Source organism: Ixodes scapularis, unplaced genomic scaffold (assembly GCF_016920785.2).
Source record: "Ixodes scapularis isolate PalLabHiFi unplaced genomic scaffold, ASM1692078v2 PGA_scaffold8__174_contigs__length_109621045, whole genome shotgun sequence".
NCBI lineage: Eukaryota > Metazoa > Arthropoda > Arachnida > Ixodida > Ixodidae > Ixodes > Ixodes scapularis.
Window position 1 is genome coordinate 83,359,980 of NW_024609883.1, and position 21,899 is coordinate 83,381,878.

The 21,899-nt window shown below is 43.3% G+C and overlaps 1 protein-coding gene across 4 annotated transcripts in view; it reads left to right on the forward strand.

The window, feature by feature from the left end:
- LOC8042391 (forkhead box protein P1) overlaps positions 1-21,899 on the forward strand; it is a 382,801-nt gene that overhangs the window by 258,798 nt on the left and 102,104 nt on the right. The window contains exon 1 of one of the 4 annotated variants that reach the window (XM_029976906.4): positions 10,022-11,019. The exons of 2 other annotated variants lie outside the window; for them this stretch is intronic. In XM_029976906.4, the coding sequence (XP_029832766.2) occupies positions 11,011-11,019 (9 nt within the window). In that variant the 5' untranslated portion in view covers positions 10,022-11,010. Of the gene's footprint in view, positions 1-10,021; positions 11,020-21,899 lie in introns of those variants that run through there. One more of the 4 variants, XM_029976907.4, reaches the window with a different exon arrangement.

Genomic DNA, 21,899 nt, shown 5'->3' on the forward strand with positions numbered 1-21,899 from the left:
GAGTTACTAAAACAGCTGTCAAGTTAATTGTTTGAAGCGTGTGTTCACCTATTCAGGTGGAAGTTGAACCTATTGAACACTTATTTATTTAATACTTTTTTTAATAACGATCAGATGCCTCAATAATACTACACTCTAGTATGTTTGGAAAAATTGCAAATATGTCACAGTTGTAAAAAAAAAAAGAAATACTTTTTAAGCGTATGTACAAGCTTTTGAATTTCAAATTTCAATTTCAATTTCATGAGATGGCCCAATTAAAATTATATCTTCATTAGAATTCTTATAATTTTTTCACGGGTCGTTCTCTAATCTGCATTTCCACAAGCTCTCCTTGGCAGTTAGTACATGTATTCTTTTATTATAAACCAAACTCTATAAACTTATATGACTCGGACGCCTTAAGCACCCCCTCCCCCCTTTTTTTCTTCTTTTTTTTTTTCTGGCTACGCCATTGGTCAGAGTGTATATTTAAGCATTCACTAAACATTAATTCACAAAATGTTCAAAGTCTCGTAAAATATAGCTCTGTGATAAATTTTGAAGTCCGGGTCATTTCTGGTGCAATTGTATAATTTCAATCCAAGTGATTAGCTGCGGAATCTCTCTTAATCGCGAATCGCTGCCAAACCCACATATTCCTCATAGAGATCCAAAACGACAGTCTTGTAAATGATCGCTATAGCCCTGAGACAGTGAACAGGAGGGGCCTCGGTCGGTTAGTGGCGCGCCTGGTGACCAAAAAAGACAACCTTGGGCAGGCCATACCACCGTACGATTGGGCACGAACGCTGCGTCACAGTTCGGCAGGGCACTCGGACGTCCGAGGTCCAGATCGTACGCCTCAAAGTTGCCAAAATTCCACGTGAGATGGCGCCACCTTTACAAGCCAGCTTCACTTCCCGGTTGTATACACTCTATGGAAATATACGAAAGGAGTAAGACCACTGCGCTATACTGTCTGTATGCGTTTATTATAGAGCCTAAAAGATGGCAATGTCCCAAAACCACCCATCACCAATAGTCAAACATACATATACTCGGTCCTTTATGTATTTGATATGAATCTTCCATGTCGAGCACGAATCACCTTTAGGCTTTGTGAGATATTCCCTCCTCGAGCCAGAGATACATATATGTAAATGTACCTTCGGGTCTTAGGTTTTCCGCTCGTTGCTAACCAGAATCAAAATAACGTAATCGCCTTTTGTAGAGCTAAGTTAGTGGCGCGTTACCACAACAAATATCTACGTTACTATTAGCTTTAAATGGAACACCGGTATTTATCGGTACCCGCCGTTCTTAACATTGCTCATGATGTTTCTTCGAGTGTTGCGTGAGGAGTTCTGCGCAGGAGGAGACCCTGGCCACTCAGCGGCGAAACTTGGAACTACGGTTGGCGTCCGGAAGGGTGAGTTGCGTTACCTCCCCGTCCCCCTTCCTGACACAGACGTGTCGCGGAGGAGGAAAAAGAGGTAGCGCAACTCCCCTTCCGGACGCCAATCGCATTTCATGATTACATCGGGAAGCGAAGCGCCCGATGTAATTCGTTTTAAATACCAATAAAAAAAGAAAACGATTTTTACAGATATTTCTTGAGGATGCGAAAAATTGTTTTGCCAGGTTAGGGATATATTTGTTACGTAACAAAATTGAAATGGAGCTCCACGGCGTCTCTTGTAATCGTTTTAGTGTGACCTTGAGGCGTTAAACCTTGTAATTGATCGTGCCCCAAAGATACCTCTTCGGGTTGCCGCTATCTCCCACAACTGTTTCTTTATCAATTTGTTGCCCTCCTTTCTTTCTTTTTTTCTTTTTTTGCTTTTGTGCTGCGTTTATCCTGGCACAATCTAATCTCACCTGCTTTTGTAAGCGGTCGGCCCGGACGTCACAGCACGATAAATTTATGACGCGAGCGATATGATTCTGTTACGTGGGATCGGAGTTGGAAAGGCTTGAGAAAGACTGAGAGCAGGTAAAACTTTTCCTTTTCTCGGTGTAGTCTTATTGATTTGTGCGTAGATTTTTTTTCTCACTTTTCTTTTTACATTTTTAACAACGATTGTTTAGCCGAGTGTAAGTTAGAAATTTTAGTTAGGAATGAGAATTTTACAAATATGCATTTTTTTAGTTTATTGATTGAGGCAAAATGTATATTTTACTTGAGGATCGGCCAAGTTAATTCTCTGTCGTGTATAATGCACAGTTGTTAGGCCTCGAGGTTTTACTGGTGTCTTCCTTGTTGAGCGTGTTAAATTGGCTAGAGGCGTTAAAACTTAAAATGTTTAGCTACCACGAAAATGGCTCTGCCGGAATACCTTGCTATGCAATATAACACGATAGGATTGCTTTCACAGAGAAAAAAGAAAAGGGTTTAAAAAACAGTTTTGTTCAGAGCCTTCTTTTTTTACATAATTGTCGATCTCTGCGTTCTAGCTTAGAAACCAAAAGCGAACAAAACAAACAAAAGATACGTAGCATTATTTATGCACTTCCAAATAATTAAACAGAGCAGAAATATTTTTTTAAGGTTTTAAAGAATTACGGTATATAAATTAAAATTAGACGTGTATGACTTTCTCCTTGGCGAAGGAGATAATACTAGGGCTATATTTATTAATTTGAAGTTTTAATTGTGGAACTATTGTTCTTGCAACACTATTACTATATGCATATTCTCCATTTAATATCGCTTATACGAAACAAAAACGATAACAATAACAAGAAAAGGGTATACTGATATCAGCCCACCCACTTGTATATTTTATTTTGTAGATCATGTCCGTATTTTTTTATTTTCACATTCTGGGAATATGTTTTTGGCGACAAATTTGAACTGCACGTCCTAGCAAATTTTAGGCCCACCTCAGTACAGACTACGCGTGCTTAATCTTTCGCAGGATTATACTTCCCACTTTAGCATCATAAGTGCAAAGCAAACACTTACAACAATTCTTTTTTTTTTACCTATTTTTCTTTACCTCCGTTTAAACGATGGTGTTAATAACGCGGCGATTGCCGATTTGTACCACATTCGTTCGAAACTACCAAATTCTACGCTCTTTCCTTACCTCACTTTGAAGTCATACCTTGCGTATTAAAGCAAGTTGCCTTTTATTGCACTCCTAGAATACTCGCTAACAATTAGATCACTCAGTCAGAGGTCCCAATCAATTAGCAGTTTAGCTGTTGGGGTGTTGGTCCAGTCAAGCGAAGATTTCCACATCGATTCACATTCTTAGCCTCATTTTTGCAAATTCTCTTTTTTAAGTTTGTTTTTAACAATTTTTATGAATAATATTTGAAGCTCCACTTGTGAAATGCAAGCCTTTCAACAATAACAATGTATTGAACCTAGCAAAATGAGATCTTTTCTAAAAAAAAAAAGGTTCTTAAAAAAAAAAAAAACGAGTTAGAGGTGAATTTTAGGGTATTTTTGTCCCGTGAATTTGAATATCACGAGCATTTGACCCGAACGTAAGAGTAGACTCCAGATAAACCGAAAAACTAACTGCTGGGTATGAGGTCATACCGAGAGGTTACAGCTGCCTTGCGCGTGCCGCTTGCGAGGGATCAGGTGCTTCGTATTTGACTGCTCGTGTAATTAAGACTTGCGGAAAACGAGGAAACGTTAAGATCCCTGTATAATACTGTCGCGTAGAAATCGGAGTCTTTACGCTTCGTTCGATTGGTCCAAATAAAGGTTTGTTGAACAACAGACACAAAGTAAAGTCTTAGAATGCACACTTCAGAAATTACACTTTGGGGAGAATATACTTCTAACCTTCGAACACTTTCCCTGCCGTCCTTTTCGACCACACCTCCAGCGGGTACCCCGGCCACAGTCAAACTCGACAAACAGGGACCCAGACGAAGGCGGGCGAGCCGAACTCCTCCACAGCCATAAGGAGTCCCAAGTTTGCGAGTTAGCGGGCGGAACACTTCACAGCAGACTTGGAAGTAGTTCAACTATTCTACTCAAACTACTGTAGTTTAACTACTTTTCCCGCTAACTTGGTAACTTTCAATTACAACTTTATTTGGGTAATTAGTTTTTTTTTAATTTAACTACGTTTTTCAGGTAACTTCTAGTCAAATTACTTACTGTACTTTTAAAATCTAGTCCTAATTTTGCTCATCACAAAAGATTGAGCGCAGAAATAAATAAGACGCCGGCAAATGAGGTGGCATTCCCGAACAAGGGGCCCCCTCACATACCATTCCCACGCGCTTATACTCGGCAGCCGTAGAAACCGCATTACAGGCGTCCTTGGGCCAAGGTGGCGACGAGCAGCCGAAACATAACACCGGCGCGCACGAACGCAGGCCTTGGTCGGGTATTGACCTAATCCGGTAATGCACGGAAGCGCAGCGCCTCCAGCTGCAACCGTGAAAGACGAGGACACTTCGAGGGTTGTTGTTGTTTTCATGTTGTCTATCCTTAGTGAGTTCTGACTTATGCGGTAGGTTCCACTGGAGACGCAATTGGAATGACCTCGCAGCTGTGCGCCTGTTCCCATGGTCGCCTCGTCGTCAGCGCATACTGCCTCGCAAAGCCGGACTCCCCCACGCACAAACGCAGACACGGATAATCCGTTCATGGGACCTCGTTCCCGCTTCCAGCTGCGACTGTACGAGCGCCGATGCCTGTTCACGTAATCCTTCGCGTCCTTCCGACCTTCCACGCCAAGGAAATCTCCTCTTTATTGAAAACGATTTACTTGTCAGGCGTGTCAGGCACGTCAGGGTACCGTACTTGCCAGCGAGGATTGCGAGTCACCCTTGGGAGATCCTTTTGTTGGACCCGGCGTCAGTGCGAAGTATACTTTGTTTCATCTTCTGTTAAACGAAAACTTTTTTTTTAATTAGTAGCGTTGTACTAGCACTGCAACGAGACGCGCAGTCGTCCGGATTGTCTCATCGTCATGGCGCGAGACTTGATCCCTTGACGGTGAGGTGCACTCGTTCAGCGTACTCTCCGAACGTCGTGGGAATAAAGAGGGGCCAGTCATAACAATCTCAACTTGGCGAAGAAAAGAAAAAAAAAAAGAAAAAGGAGGAGAGTTTGTTATAAAAGACCCTCTAGGGGAGGCAAACCTCAAATCAATATAGACCTTTTCTGTGTACTCTCATCTCCAGCCACCTAATAGGCGTATCCGGTATGGGCGACGAAAAAATAATCCAACGTTTCAACCTGCAAATAGTAAAAAAAATAAAGGGGAGGCAAAACGAGAAAGTGTGACGTTTACGATTATATCCTAAATGCCTTCTATTGGCGTGGCAAAGGCAAAACAATGTTTTCGCCCGTACTGGAAGTGACGTCAATTCAAGATGGCGGCGCACTTGCAGAAAAGGTATCATGTTTCGTCATGGACACCAAAGATGCCGGCACTCGCTTACCCGACCCTGCACAGCCAGTTTCTGAAATTCAACGCCGTTTTTCCACGCAGCGCCACGGTGGAACGTCTTTTTAGCTTGGCTGTGGACGTCTTTAGGAGGAAAAGGGGAAAACTGTCCAATAAGAACCTTGAAAGACAATTGCTTTTGCGAGCGAATAAACTATTTTGGTGAAAACGCAAGCCATAAAATGACTGCATTCATTTAGGCTTGCAGAATTTTTCACGGAACGAAACTGCTGTTCATTTTGCTTCCACAAAAATACAAAGAGTAACTTCGAAAGCAACTGCGAAAGTAACTCGCTACTTTTTTACAGTAGTTAGTAGTTTACTCAATTACTATTACAAATGCGTAATTTCTACTCTATTCCAATTACATTTGGCGTCGATAGTCAGTAACTTAACTACCTTTCTTGAGTAATTTGTACATGTCTGCTCGACAGCCGCGAAGGCATAACTTCGCGGCAATACGTCGTGAATCCCTTTTCGCACCGAAAGCGACGGGAAAGAGGAGCTTCAGCGCGATTTTGTTGATAAACTATAGGAGTTACTTGGCGGCGGGCGCATCGATCTGAAATATAATTGTCAATTTCCTAACCCCGGAGACTGAAAAAAGGCAATTTAAGTTTTTTTTTTCTGAAATACAAAACTGCTTTAGTTTCCTTATAGGTTGTCTCCAGGTTCTCGGTCCCAAACCCTTTTAACGTGCCACTACAATAATAACTAACAAATAAGAAAAAAACTCATTTTTGTGTTAACGCTTTTTCGTTTGCGATTCCTTCCTCGACGTTCTTGTCAACACGCCTTTTTAGTCGCTACACCATGCATTTCTTAATAATTAACTAAATTTGTTAATTCACTTTTTAAACAGTTAAGGCAAGCGTTCCCATTAGAAACTTGATGCACACCATCTAAAACCACTAAAATCAGTCAATTTGAGAAAGGTTTCAAGCACGTTGTAAATGCGGGAGTGCGCTGAAGTTTACACTAGTGGAACGGGGAAACCGTTGGCGGTCCGAAAACGAGGATGAAAGCGTTGGGGACTTTTAGCAAACCGTTCCCCCGCTCCGCGTACGACACTACCGCAGCCTTTGAAGCGCGCTCCGGTAGTGCCGTTCACAGGAAAGAATGCAGAAAAAACATGGGTAAATGAAAACGTCGCCAGTAAACAACTTGGAAACTTAAAACTTTATTTCCCAACCGTTTCGCCGAGAGGACCCGGCTTCGTCAGGGGTTCGTCATACAGCAAACTTTCACGCGCGAAGACGTCAGTGGAGGCACAAGAGGAAAGTACGGGAAAGTAGAAGACGACGCCACTTGTGGAAAGACACACACACACAAAAACAAAAACCCAAAATAGGCAACATACAGGAACAAGCAGCAAATAAGGAACGTCTGGCCGCGGCAACAACAGAGGCCCGGAAGTAGCCGGCGCGACAAAATGCAGCGGATGTAAACAACTACACCAACCAAAAACAAGAAATTGGTTGTACGCTAACTTTGAAAAGGCATGTGCACATACGCCAACTTGAAACACGTTTCGCGTCAATCCCATCCCCTCCCGTCGCGCGCGGGCGAGGGGGGGGGGGGGGGGGGGGGGGGTGTCGGCTTGACAAAAGGGGGCGACGCAGTGTGAGGCGTAAACCTATGGACACTCGACTCAGAAGGCCCAGCCGTTGGCGCCAACGATGTAAGGGAAGCCTAGAAACAACGAGGATGTTAGCAAATGTAAGTATCGACCACACGAACACCCTGCCCGCCTCAAAACCTCAAGGTGTAACGAAAGCTGTAACAGAGAGCTTGCCTGACTGAAGGATGGTAGCCGATGCGTTCTGAATTGTATGTTTACGGAGTAGCATGTCTTGAGAAGGGGAGATAGGGAGTAGATATTATATGAGCCTTATGGTTGTTAAAGCGCAACCGAAACTGGGTTATATATATATCATTAGAACCTTGAGCGCGCCGCTGGCGCCACGTCTTCTTTACTAACAATATATATATATATACATATATCAGGCACAGATACAGGGAAAGGGGGGGGGGGGGGGGGGGGCAGAGCACTCCCCTCCCCCGGAAATATTAAATTTTGCCGGGGCCTCCTCTGCGCCCTCCGTCTCATCCTCATTTGCCATCCCCCCCCCCCCCCCCTAACTTAAATCCTGGCTACGTGCCTGATATATATTAACTAGTATACCTGGATAGAAAAACAAGCTCCTGTGAGCCAAATTGTCAAGCAATAAACCCTTAGCCGCCGGAGAAAGGAACATTCCTAAATATCACCCCTGCACCTCCAGGCTTTTGTTTTATATATGTGTATATGTGTCACGAAAAATCGATTAGAGATCGCTCTATTACAGCCTTCTTCAATACACCTCTTTTTCGTGTTCACCTTACGCCCTTTCTCTCTTTTTTCTTTTCTTTTTTTTATCTTTTTTTTTTTTTGCTTTTTCTATGTTTGCGTGTATAGACCATTCCATTTAGCGCCCTCAGGGCAGCGCCATTTTGTTCGACCGCAGCGCCCTCTCGACACATCCGGGAAGTTCAGCAGGATCGGCGGGGTAAAACGAGAGAGAGGGCACGCGCCCGACTCCGCTAGCAGACGAGAAGCCGCGGGCTGTACCGAACACCGAACTCTCACTCGTGGCTGCCGTTATGAAGGGGTTCACGTTCTTAGAATATTTACGGCTACTCAAAAATCAGCCTTTAGCGCTCTGTTGGTTTATTTCAGTAAATGATCAACTAGCGTATCTTTGTTCCGTTACTTCAATAGCAGTGGAGTCAGCCGGCAGTACTATCCTCAACCACTGCATCTATTGTGTCAGGAGAGCACGTTTATATTTATGATTCCAGACTTACACTCATTGTCGCTAAAAGCCTACACGAACTTTGTATAGTAAGAGAAGCTACAGCAACCGGATTTACTTTTCGCCGGAGAGACCGGCCACTCTAACACAGCTCTCCCTTTTTTTTTTTTTTCGGTTTTACTTTGCACGCAGGTAACAGCGCAATTGGGCCCGGTTAGCCTTTTTATTGAGCACTGCATCACAGGATAACTTGCATATCAAAATCCGCGCGTCTGTCCTTGAAATTTCCAAAATGACGCGATTTTGAAACGAGTTTGAACGTCAGCCGGATGTTAGGTACAGCCCACTCGGCGCAGCAGACGATGCGCTGGGCAAGAGGGGGAGGACATTTTTTCGCTCTCTGCTCTTCTTAGTGGAACGGTCTATAAACCGGGTGTTTCTGCGAAAATTGACGAAAATTCCCAAAATTAGTGTATTTTAGGTAAAAAGAGAATTTTTTCGGGTCTGCATCACTCGTAGTGGCCGACGTCGAAAAATGCGCGATACTTACGAATTAGTTCGCTAATTAATTAAAAATGAGTAATTAACTTTTTAATTAGTGCGAAAATACATATGGTTTCCATTGGGAACTTGCTGAGCGTCATCGAAAACCAGTAAATCAGCAATTTTCGCAAAGGCTTTGAGCGCTTGCGAATCGTATACTAGTGCACTAAATTTATCGCTCGCGGAGCAGGTTCAAGGCTAGTGGTTTTGATAAGGCGCCCGCGCGATATTTTTGTCTCTTATCAGGGCCCCAGCCGTGTACATGCTCCGTGAGTGGTAAGTTTAGGGCGCTACTACGCTTCCCACGTGCTCAAAGTCTGTCTGGATATGACTGATTTAGTGGTTTTCGATGACGTTCAGCAAGTTTCTAATTGGAACCATATGACTGTTTACACTAACTAAAAAGTTAATTAGGCATTTTAATTGATTAGCGAACTAATTGGTAAGTATCGCGCATTTTCTGACGTGCGCCACATTGAGTAATCCGGCCCCAAAAATATTACCTTTTCACCTGGAATACACTAATTTTAGTAATATTTGTCAGTCTTCGATAAAAGAGGCCCCTTCGTAAAACACTACACGGGTAGACATCTGTATTGTGTTTGCCTACACGACCTTTTATCCTGCCGTATGACTGCTTCGTCCACCCAAGCTGTGATTAATTTCCTATATACTAGAACAAATATACCTTATATCGTGTACGGGATGGTATATGAAGAAAAAGTGTGTTGTGTGCATATGTGACATACTTTAAAATTAAAATGTAAAGATGAATCAACCGTTTCAGTCGAATAAATTAGGAAACTGCCGAAAACAATATGCGACGGAGCAGGTTTACTCAACATATAGTTCTCCAGTTGTCTACTGATTTAATTCGAATGGAATGTTTCAAAACCCTCAACGCTTATTCACTCAAAGGCACCGACAAAACAATAAAAATTCCATTTGATATGCTGCATATATGGGAAAGTATATATGCCCCTGCGTCCAGCCATATACACAAACACACACGTCATGTGTATCTTTGTGTGCGAAAAAGGGGCCGTATTTGTTACCTTTTCTTGAACCCAATTCTGCTTTTCATTGTTTCTTCATCGTCCCGCGAACAACTGTAGCCAGAACGCCGTGTGTGTGTGCGTGTGTGTGTGTGTGAAAACTCTGAAGCGAGGGCAGGGCTAGAAAAAGAAAAACGAATGAGAGCGGCGAGAAAGGGGGGAACCCATGAAGGAGGAAGGGAAAGTCTGTCGCGGTGCCGTTCGTCCCACTATCCAGCCTTCCAGCGTGCGCGGCTGTAGTGGAGAAGAGAGATAGCGGGGGAGAACGGCAGAGCGCGTGTCCCAGCGTTGTTTGCCGGCTGCACCGCTGCAATCCGCTAAATTTAGCGAGGTTGTTTACTAAACAGCCTCGCCTCCCGGCTCGTTTGTTCTTTCGTCTTTATGCGCTCTTTGTCCTCGCGTGCTCTCCCAACTCCTCCTCGCTGTCGCCGTGTCTTCTCCCCTTCTCTTTTACCATCACTAGCGCTCTTTCCCTCTCCCTCCCCCTGTCGGGCCGGTTCATGGATGTGTGCGTGCGTGCGTGCATGTGTGCGTTTTCCTCTTTCGACCGGACGCTGGATCGTTCGTTCGTTCCACGCGCGCCTCTGTTTGTCTGTTTGTACACGTAAACAAGTTTCCCTCGGCGAAGTGCATGCGCCGCTCGGGCCCGCCGGCTCAGTTGAGCGCGCCTGCTGCACCCCCTCAGCGTCGTCTGCTTTTCCGATCCCCCCAACGTGTGTGTCGTCTGCTACAGTTTTGCGGGAGGCGTCGTCTGCTAGAGCCGTCGTCGTGTCGTCAAGCGGCGAACAGTTTCGATTTCGAAATCGCACTGCTTCTGCCACGACCGGATTGCTCTTTGGTACTTCCTCCGCTACTATCAAGTAGTGCGCTGTGATCGGACCTGCGACTTGTGTGTGCGTGTGTGCTAACTTATCGCCCGCTTTTGCTACTCTTGGAAGTGGAGCCGTGGAGAACGCGGCGAATATCGGAGTGGGGAGGGGTCCACTGTGGTTGTGTGTGATTCGCCTGTGACAACCGACTGCGTTCCCTCTCTCTTTTTTTTTATGTGTACTTGTTATCGCCCGTCAAGGATCCCAATTTACGTGCGATAGCCTGTTTTGATGGAAGGGTGTGTACTATTTGGATGAGTGTGAAGGATCTCTATTGCTTGCGCTGGCCACCCTTGTGATTTGGAGGGCTTTTTGCGAGCCCTCCCAGCTGCGTTCTGCCAAGATGACTTTGGTAAGTTCTTTTTTTTTCGTTTATTCCGTTTGTTTTATTGGCTTTTTTTATTATTTATGTCACGCATTGCAGATTAGTTCTAATCTCAGTCACTCCCATTTCAAGGTCTACTTCGAGAGATTAGCCTTTCGCTCATTTCAGTTGGCGTCAGCCACAGAACGATTGCTTGGTAGCAAACGCCTGCTTTTTTTGTGAATTAGTTTCTTTTTGTTTCTTTCTTTTCTCGGAGCTAACCTTTTTTTTTTTTAATTATTATTATACATTTTCGCTTGATGAACTGTGAACAAGTGGAATTGCCGTGTCTCTTTTGAAATCCTTGCTGTGAGGAAGAAATGGCAGCCAATTTTATAGTCGGTGTTTGTACAAGAAACCTGATTTCTTACAATGGCTTAGCGAGACCTTCAGAACGACTCTTGCAACCTTTGTTTCTTGGTGCATACGACAGAAACATACTTTATCTTCCGTGCCTCTCTTAGTGAGGTTTTTTACTTGATCAGCCTTGAGGCACAACCCACTGTTTCATACAGGGTTTATTCTCTTCTCTTGGGGGATAGAAGGGTTGCAAATTCTCACCGTGAGGCGTGAGAAGGGGGGCGGGGGGGGGGGGGGGGGGGGGGAGAGGGAGGATAGCATCATATTTGTGCACTGGCGTCGGGGGGGGGGGGGGGTGCGAATTAGTGTTTGACCTCACTGAACTGAAGCAAATATTCGCCTGTATGTTCGAATTGAGATGTGTAAGTAAGGTAAAGTAAAAATGCATGGTACCAGAGTAGCTGTGGAAGGTGTAAGCGGAGTTTCAAGCAGTAGTGCCCATATATCATATATATATATATATAATATATTATATTCTGAAGGATGATTCTATTTACTTTAACGCAAACATTTCCTTTGACCGGAACCTCCGAATATCGCAGTGCGTCTGATCACCGGCGCATAGCGGTGTATTGCCAGGCAACGCACCTGGTTAGCCCACGATGCTTGTATACCTTGTTAGAGCTACATGTTTAAGGCAAACTGAGGTTTGAGGTGACCACTGTCGACGTAACCGGGTAACTTTCTTCAGAAATATTTTTTCTTTCTTGCGCCTGTCATTGCATTTTGGGGACTTCGAATGTGCTCCAAACTTCCGTCTATCTTTTTTGTGAAGGTCAGCTTTGGAACGAAGACGAATTCTCGGTAAGGCCATCAGACGACCTGTGCAGGTTCATTGATCAATCTTTATATAGATACAAAGTGTCCCCCCCCCCCCCTCTCAAAAAAAAACAAAAAAACATTTGCAGGGTCTTTTTCACCGCAAAAATAAACTGCGCTTTGCCGATCGTCTATTCTCCGCCCAACGGTAGCAGCGCTAGAGCTCCGAACCATATGACACATCTTCAGCACAAACAAATATTTGATTCACAATTTATGCGATTTTCTTAAAATTTTTCTGGCGCCATAGAGCTCCATGTATTCTAGATCTCTGTCGGCCACCATTTTTCTATTGCAATTTTCAGAAAATCACCTAACATCTGAATAAAATATCGGTTCGTGCTGAAATATAGCGTCTGTTTCGGACCTCTACCACTACCTTTGGGCGGAAAATGAGCATCCAGCGACGCGTTTTTTACTTCTGCGATGAAAATAATGCTGCAAATCTTTTTTCTTTCCGGAACACCCTGTATATGGAGACAGAGAGATGGGTAAGACAAGAAAACGAAGTGTATCTTAGGGTGCCCAAAAATACAAAAAGAAAAAGATGTATACCTTGAAGAGTTGTGCAGAGTTTGATGGCATTGGGGCATCTAAAATATATTTATTGCGATACTCAAGAGCCTCGACAGCGCGCTCCTGCAGCCTTGGATGGTTTGCCAGCAGCAGCTCGGGGTAGCTTCGAGGGGGAAGTCAAGCCATGGCGCCCTCCTGTGGAAGGCAGGACAATTAAAAGGCACTCCCGTCTGCTTTTTCCGCGCGGTTGGTTAGTGTCTGTCGTGCTCCCTTGCACGTGAGCTCGGAACTATCAGCTCGTCGTTCGCATGTGCAGTTGAAGCATTGCGGAAAGCTAGATGCAACAGGCCATCGGCTCTTTTGCGCACTTTACCCGAGTGGTGTCTTGAGGGACTCGAAATCTTACGGTCTAGGATTATGCTTTATATGAGCCCTTTTTACCGCACATGTCGGTCTGTTAACGGCTTTTCACGACTTTTTTTAAAAGAAAGATAAAAAGAAATGCAGCGAGAGCCTGTTCTTGTTAAGTGTGTCACGCGCGGTGTGGGATAGACTAGGCAACCATGAAGCGTAACACTTGTACTTCAAACTTTTAGGCAGTTCACGTGTCATCAGTATATTAAAGCACGGTAGTTCCGAGAGTCGTTTACTGTCTTATTAGGTTAGAATGGTTTAAAATGCTGGTAAATCTAAGTCGAAGTAACTGTAGATTGCTGCGATCAGTAATAAAGCAATACAAGTGTCGTGCTTTGTATGAATATGATAATGGCAGGTTTCTATGGTGTCACTTCTGTAGAAAAGAAATAACCGTGTAAATTAAAAGTGACCAACTAACAATAAAAATTAAAAAAAAAATGTGAAAAAGTGATATCGGTGGGAATAGGAATCAGGTCACCAAAAAGTAGCATCCAGTGTATCCCTGTGCGGTGTTGGTCGTTTTGCTTGCCTAGAATTACTATAGGCCTTGACGAGAAGTGTTAGTGTTGGCGTCATGCATTACACGGAAACTCAGAATCAATGTCGTCAATTACTAGGTGTGCAGGTATACGCGAAGGCGGTCGGGGGTCATGACAAATATTTGGGGTAACGCAAAGAGAGAGGCATGTGCTTGCGGAGTTTCAGTACACCGTTGTTAGCGTTCCGATAACAGTGCCCGATAATCCAGTGGCGCCTTAGCGCATGCGTCACACGGTTATTAGATATCGTTACCGGAGTGCAAATAGGATCGACTGAAACTTTTCGTTCTTCTGTGCGTTTAAATGTGGGCAGTCCTGAAGCGTGTTTGCTCGATTGATCTTTGTGCGCAAAATGCGGTAGTGTGTATTAGTATATCGTGTATTTGTTTCTTTGCGTTCCGATAACGGTATTGATAGTGCGCTTGCATCATCACGCACGCTGTTGGGACGGTTAGGACCGAGCGGTATCTTGTCCGTGGTGGTGGAGGGACGACTCGGGTCAGCTGGCACCGGGACTGTACCGCAGCGGGAACGGCAAGGAGTCGGGTCTCTCTCGAAATGTACACTCTTCATTTACACGATTTACTGTACAATATGATCAAAAGTCTGAGAGTATCTTAGCGACAACTCGTTTTCTTCTCTTACGTGGTCGCCGTCTCTTTGCCCCATGCGTTGGTGGCCAACGGCGGTCGAAGAGCCGTGGGAAGTCGGACATCTTTTGGCGAAGCCGAGCGTGCCCCCCGTCGGTTGTATCTGATGTATGCCTCCAATAGGTGGCGCCGTCGCTAGGGGTCTCTCCCGGTAATCCGCTGGCTGCGGTCTCGGGTCACCCCTCCTTCAATTAGGCGGCATCCGGCGACCATAGACATTTTTAGCGGATCGTTTCGATACCTCCGATTTCCCCGATAACGATAACCGATAATGGTGTACGATGCATGCGCAAAAACGGTAGCAGAACATCAGGTACCTCTGTTGGGACAGGCGGATTGGTTACATTGGGCAAGTAGATTGCTTTTAGGAGTCGGCGGTTCAAAACGCGCGGATTTATCGAGAGTTTAGAGAGGAAAACGATACTTAGTGAGAATACCGTTTCGTGATATCGAGAATATATTGTGAGGCTAATGATTATAGTTTTAGTGGACCGTTTCCGCGCTCCGATGACGGTATCCGATAACGATACAGTGCACGTACACAGACGCTGGCAGAGTATCGACTGTGGTCATCCGAATTGTCGGAACGATCTACTAAAACTTTCTATTGCCGTGGCTCGGCTTAATGCAGACTACATCTGACTAGCCTCCATTTTTGCAATTCTCTTTTTTAGAGCGGCTTTGCAGCAGTACTTCGTGACCATACCGTACCCGTGTTTCGTTCCCCACTAGAAAGACGATGGACATCATATACCTGAACTTTTGTTCACATCGTTTTTATTTGTTCATCTGGGAAGGTGGGAGATCTCAGCACTTACAAGCGTTATGGCTAACATATCGGAGAAACCAGCTTCGTTACAATATGCAAAAATATGAATTTGAATTGTCCTTCATTGCAATATCGTAATCGGGTAGAGTTATCGGACTTCAAAAGCCTTCGTAATATCCGCAGCACAAATATATTATGGTGTTTGTGGAGAATAATATAGAGGACGAAAATCGGACGACACGTTTCTCCAGTAGGTGGCGCCGGTTTCTCCAAACGTGTCGTCCGGTTTTCGCCCTCTATGCTATTTATTCTCTTCAAACACCGTAACTTAACCAGCACGCTCCATTTCCACGAGGCAAATTAATTAGGCGTTGGCTTTCTGGGTTGTCTCGCTTTTTTGTGTTTTTTTTTTTTTTCTTCAACGCCATTTTATAAAAAGAAAGCATTCCTAAGTCAAGGTTACCAGTGCTCGCCTATCTGAATGTAGACATGGCACTCGATTTTTATTTCGAATTCTTGCTTTAAAAAAAATTGCCACGTTTTGGACGTGGTACATTATCAATCGTTCTGTGGATGCCAGACCTTTACGAACAGGCGTGTCCTTTAGCTTTAATTTTACGATTCGCAAATCACTTGAGTAGCCCATCGAATTATTTTTAAATTGTGATTTCGTTTCGTTTTTGTGACTGTAAAACAAGAAGTTGCCGCAGATGAAATAAGCAGCATAAAAGTTTGGATGATTTTTTGTCTTTGTATTTAAATAGAGATAACTTCTGTCGAACCGCGGGGCTCGACTAATAGTTTGCCGAACACGCTCGAACTTTTGGCAAACCTCAACAAATTCACTCTTTTCGTACAGGGTTGTACGACGTCTACACAACACTTCCGAATCTCTTTAAAAAAAAAGATTTAAACAATGGTGAATTTTAAATTAAGAACTAAGATGTTACCAATCTTTGCGCGGTATAAAAGCAAAGTCATCAGTTTTTATTTACTTACTCTGTCGCCTTCTTTCTCCAAATGACCTCAGTCGAACCTTTTTTTTTTTTTTTTTTTTTTTGATTCTTGCTTAAAGCGCGAATTACATGTACGACGAAACCGTCCGATCCGACGTCCGATCAGGCAATACGACGGTCGGAGACGAGGAGGGTTTTCGACTCTCTCCGGTGCTACGAAAACCCTCGCCTCCGAAGGTCATTCCGGCAGTTCGCACGTCGGATCGGACGGTTTCGTCGTACACGTGTTTTGCGCTTTAAAAGTTTGATAGTCAGAGCTGGTCGAACTCAAACCTATCATCCCTAATTGTTAATATGCCATTGGTCAGCTTTTATTTTCCTTTCCCGTTGCATCTTCGCGTTTTTTTTTTTTTCTTTTCCTCATGAGTATTTTTGGATGAAGTTTGACAGTAGCGCTAAAATTCAAAGTTGTTGCGAAGAATATTCTACATTTGAGTCGACAAATGTAGTTTCTAGAACGATCACCCTTTTTTTAATTCTGATACTGTGTTTTTTCTCTCGTTCTCCTCCTTTTTTTCTTATTGTGTATGTATGTATATATATATATATATATATATATATATATATATATATATTTTTTTTTTTTTTTTTTTTTTTTTTTTTGTGAAGAGTTCTTTTATTGGGACTCACGCTCTACCGAAGAACGATACTCAGAAGAACCAGCCTTTAAACTATTTTCTTTTTTTTTTATGTTATAGTTTTAGATCTACCGTACTGGTTTCGGATTCTGATTTGGTTTCAGTTTGCAACATTAGTTCGGTAACGTGAAAGGATAAAACATCGAAGGCGGGGACGGAAACAGGACTTCTTTCATGAAGTCCTGTTTCCGTCCCCGTCCTCGATGTTTTCCCCTTTCAAATATCCGTATCTATTCACAAACACGCTCGTTTTCAATAACAACATTACTCCATGTCTTTTTTTTTTCTCCGGCTTTTAACTTTTTTAAGAGTAATTGTAGAAATATGTTTCCCCTTCCAAATGGTATGGCTGCTTTAGGCTATCGTCGTCAACTCTCTAGACGGGTGGGGGGGGGGGGGGGGGGAGAGAGAGAGAGAGAGAGAGAGAGAGAGAGAGAGAGAGAGAGAGAGAGAGAGAGAGAGGGGGGGGGGGGAGAGGAGGAGGGAGGAAGGGAGGGAGGGAGGGAGGGAAGGGGGGAAATCAGGCGCGCCGGTATTTTATATTTTTAATTATTTTCTGAGCATTGTGATCTCGGTTGTTGTTGCCTTTTCTGACATTTCGTGGAGCACAGCAAATCATCATCTCTCTGTTTTCCGTCGTTTCGCTGATAGAAAACGCACCCTCGTCGGCGCACGTATCTCGGAAAAATGAAGTATAAAAAGCACTCGACATTATTGACGTCGGACCAACTTAACGAGAAAAAAAAATTAATAAAGCTCTGTCAACACCCGTCTCTTCCAATCGCTATCTCTCATGCAAAGGAAAAAAAAAAAAAGAGCACCGAGGTAAAACTATTAAATAAGATAACAAATAAAAGAAGTTTATTTTTCTTTCAGTGCGAATGTTTACGCTACAAACTAGGTCCCTTATCTGTCTACTTCCTAGCCCTTGTGTTTTTTTTTTTGGCGCTTTTTTTTTTTTTTGGTGATCATGAATTAACAGGCCCAAATGGCTACCTTAATGAAGGTCCTGACACCTAACACACCTTCTCTCTCTCTCTCTCTATATATATATATATTTTTTTTTTTTTTCATTTTTAGAAATTAAATATCACATCTGACGCGACCGACGTAATATGATATTAGGTATATTCCTGTACGGTTACGCGCGCATAATAGCAGTTTTTGCACGGCTGTCATGACGAGAATGCTTTTACCTGCCAACACCTAAAAAGGCGTCAAAATGAATACTAACATCACCGGGATGCGCTTATGGTAGTGCATTTGCTTTCTGTAAAGTTTTCTCATTCTAAAAAAAAAAGCTTGGCATTAAAAAAAAAAAGGAGTACAAGTAATCTTTTCTTCTTTCCCCCACCGACGTATTATGATCTGGTTTATTGTGGTGAACACGTCCATTACAGACAGTGCTTGCTCGGGTGCCTGCGGTGATTAGTGCACTACAACATGACCAGGATCCGCTTATGAAAACTCAAAACAGGACAGGAATTCGTTTAGAGAAACGTTCAGTATTTTAATGTTAACGATATAATATACTGTTGTTTTCTTCGGATGACTAACATAGTACGATAATCAATTATTGGGTTATATAAAAATAACTGTTTTCTTGTTTCGTGTTCAATAAAACTTCTTCGTTATAAACCTTTAATTCGTACCCAACCTGAATATGCAGCCTCAATCTGGGACTCTGGATCACCCTTGCATCCGCGTTATAATCCATCAAATGACACTCCACTTGTTCTATACTCCAGCTCTTACCACACAACTAGGATTACCTTTTAATGAGTCATCCCCGACCTTGCCTAATCTCTTCTTTAATAAAAAACGCAAAACAAATCTCGTTTACACACTACGATATTTTACACCCTTAAGGGTATAAAAGCGCCGCTCCACAGACTGGCACCGATGACTACATCGTTTCAGCAGCCTTATTTCGACTTAATGCACCCTTTTCAATCGTAAAATAGGGCGCTGTTGAACGCCCTTAATTTTTCAAGGGCGTAAAAGGGGTTTGGATAGGGGCGTAACGGTGAATGCAAGGAAACACTGTTTGTGAACAGTGTTCGCCACAGTGACACCTGCTTTAGCTGAAGTTGTTTTAGCGACGATCTCAAATAATAATTGCCTGTACTAATTTTTTTTTACTTCGAGGTAAATTTTTTTTTATCTTAGGTATATCATGCGTTACGTTAAACATCGACGAAGACAAAGCAGCATACGTGTAACCTTTGGAACTGCGGAGGTGGTCGCCTGCAATGAGGAGCATTTTTTAATTGTCGAGTATATAAAGGCGGTGGAGCAGTCAGTCACCTGCAGGGTCATGATTCCTCTTTCGTGTGATCCATAGCGCTTGTATTTGTTGTTTTTGTGCGTGTGAGAATTACACGCGGGAATCGTTGCTTGTAAACTTGTTATTAGTAAAAAAACAATTTTAAATAATGTCTTCGGTTGGTTGCTGAGATCGCCAGCATCCTGTTTCTAAGGTATCCGCCAGCCTCCTAAGAAAGTTGCTGTAACACCCTTAGGGCGTTAGCCCTGGGACAAAGTGATTACACCCTTAAGACTATTTTTTTTTTCGTTTTCACGTTTGTTCTATAGAACTTATCTGTCCAATTCAATACTCCGCCAAGCGCTATTTTCACGGCAGTCTAAAACATCATTGTACGCACCGATCCTGAGCTAAATTTTAGGATCCAACTTTAACAGCACGTCTCCTTTTAACCTCAGTCGATTGGAAACGCCTTCTCGCGGTCATCCTCGCAATTATTGACACTGCTGATTTTAAAATTGCAAATACCAATCTTTTAAGTGGTGCTTTGTAAGTTCAACAAACCTCTCTGTAATTTATACGGGTCCTGAGAAAAAAACACAAATTAATTAAGTTAAAATTTATGAGCTTTATACATTTGAAAACATTCCGGTTAATCAACTAGCGTGTTCCTTCTGGTAAATCCGTAAATTTTCGAGTTAGTGTGGAAGGTTTTTTCCCGCAGTCATCCATCGCCGTTCAAATCGGGTTGAATACATTGTATTTCTCTCCACCACCGCCCTTACAAACTCCACAAAAAAAAAAAACTGTTACAGTTAACGAAAAAAAAAAAAAAAAAGAAGAAACGATCGGGTTTATTTTAGAACAGGTTGCACATTCGCGTTGCTGCCGTCGAGTAGCGCACACACACTTTTGTATCGTCCATCATATCGACCGGGACAAACGCATAACTAATAAAAGAGCAAAATCTGGGACCAAACGAATCGTCTAGACGCGAAAAAAAAAAAAAAAATGCTGCGCGCACTAGGCCCACTGTTTGATAGGGCATGCAGAAGCGCAAAGTAACACAGCGACAGTGACAACAAAGAAACAAAGAAAAAAAAAAAACGGGATACCCCATAAACACGCTGACTCCTCCTTCGTCGGCAACTGCAGACGGACGAAAAAAAAAACTGGTCTAGCTCCGGAGCGCAGGCAGAGAAAGAGAGGAAGAGAGAGAGAGAGAGGGGTGAAGCAGACAAAAAAGAAAGTGCCTGGGGTGACGTCACGAGCGTCGGCTGTGACGTCAGCCGAGTACCGTTTCATTCATTGGAGGAAGGAGGGGGGAAAAGGAAGGAAGCGTTTTAATGTGCAGCCACGTGGAGAACTACTGCCTCGGGAGAGATGGATAAAAGTGGGGGAGAGAAGGTTCCCCCCCCCCCCCCCCCCTTCTCGTTGCATCTAGATGCTTCCTTGTGTGCTTGCTTGCTTCGTTACGGGCTCTTTGATATTTTGTTCGCGCTTCGATATACGGCGAATTGCAGAGAGAGACTGTAGTTGCATCCTGTTTCTTTTTTGTGTATTTTTATTTTGTCTCCCTCGCCGTTGCTTAGTTTTTTTGCTTGCAGGCGACGTGAGAGTAGTGGTGTGATATTATCCGGTTTGGAGGGCGATACCAGACCAGTTTTCTCCTCAAAAACTGCAAAAAAAAAAAAAAGTAACTTACCGGGCGTTTGTAATATTCTATTTTATGTCATGAATTAAAATACGTGTTCGCGCATTTAAGGTCAGGTATTCTTTATTTTATAAAATATTCGTGGCTTTAAACGCGAGGCGCTTGGTTATTTCTTTTTTTTTTCTTCTTATTTCTGGCACAATTAAACAATCTAAAACCTGCTTTGTTCAGCGTATGAACTATGCGGTAAACTCGCTTCGTGATTTTTTTTCTTGCTCTTTTTTTGGCGTTTATAAAATTCTTTTTTTTTTTTTTTTTTTTACACATCCGGTTACGGGTAGGCGTAACAAAGTCATTCGATGTGTGTGTTAATCACTTGATTAATCGACACCGCAAGTCAAAAGTTATCACTTTTAAAGTAAATTATTTAAAGTAATAATGAAACAGAAGCTGTCCGGTGCGGAGTCGAATGTCCTTTCTGCTTATCTCCCTGTATCCCTACTTCTTTCTCTCGTGAGAATACGTATCTGTGACGTCATTTCTGCTTTTGGAAACAGATTGGCAATAATCAAGAGGCGATTGATTTCTTGTTCGCAGATTTTTCGCAGTGGTACTGGACGCGTGTCGAGCACGTGACCGGTATGTGTCGGAGACAAAACAAAGGAAAAACAGAGGAATCTAGAGGAATCACAATATGAACAAAAATGAAAAGTGCAAAGAGGAATAGAAAAAAAAAAAGGCTTTATGGGCACTCCTGTCAGACTTTTGAGCCCGTGAATTCTCACTTTACGGCATTTGGAATTCTAAGATATGTTACCTTCTTTGATTTCTGGTTGAGCTCGAAATCATATGGTTGCGAACGCGGTTGTATAAAGATCCAGTACTATTGCACGCGCACTCGATGACATCAAGTGCGCGTACAATTGCACTGGATCTTTATACAACCGCGTTCGCAACCGCTTTGCAAACACGGATCCGCTTCCTCTAACTGCTGGCTTCTAAAGCACCGAGCAAGTGACCATTCGAAATTGGAATGTAATAATGAACAAACTTTGGTAACGGTGGCTGTTAATAGGTCCAAATGCAAATTTGCAAATTCCGCCCCCCCCCCCCCCCCCCCCCCCTCGCAAAAAAAAGGGTACATGATAGCGCAGGCTTTGCCACCTTGCACCGGGGTGTTCGGAGAAGCAGCAGCCTCGGGGGAGGGTGGGCTAAGGCGCCTGT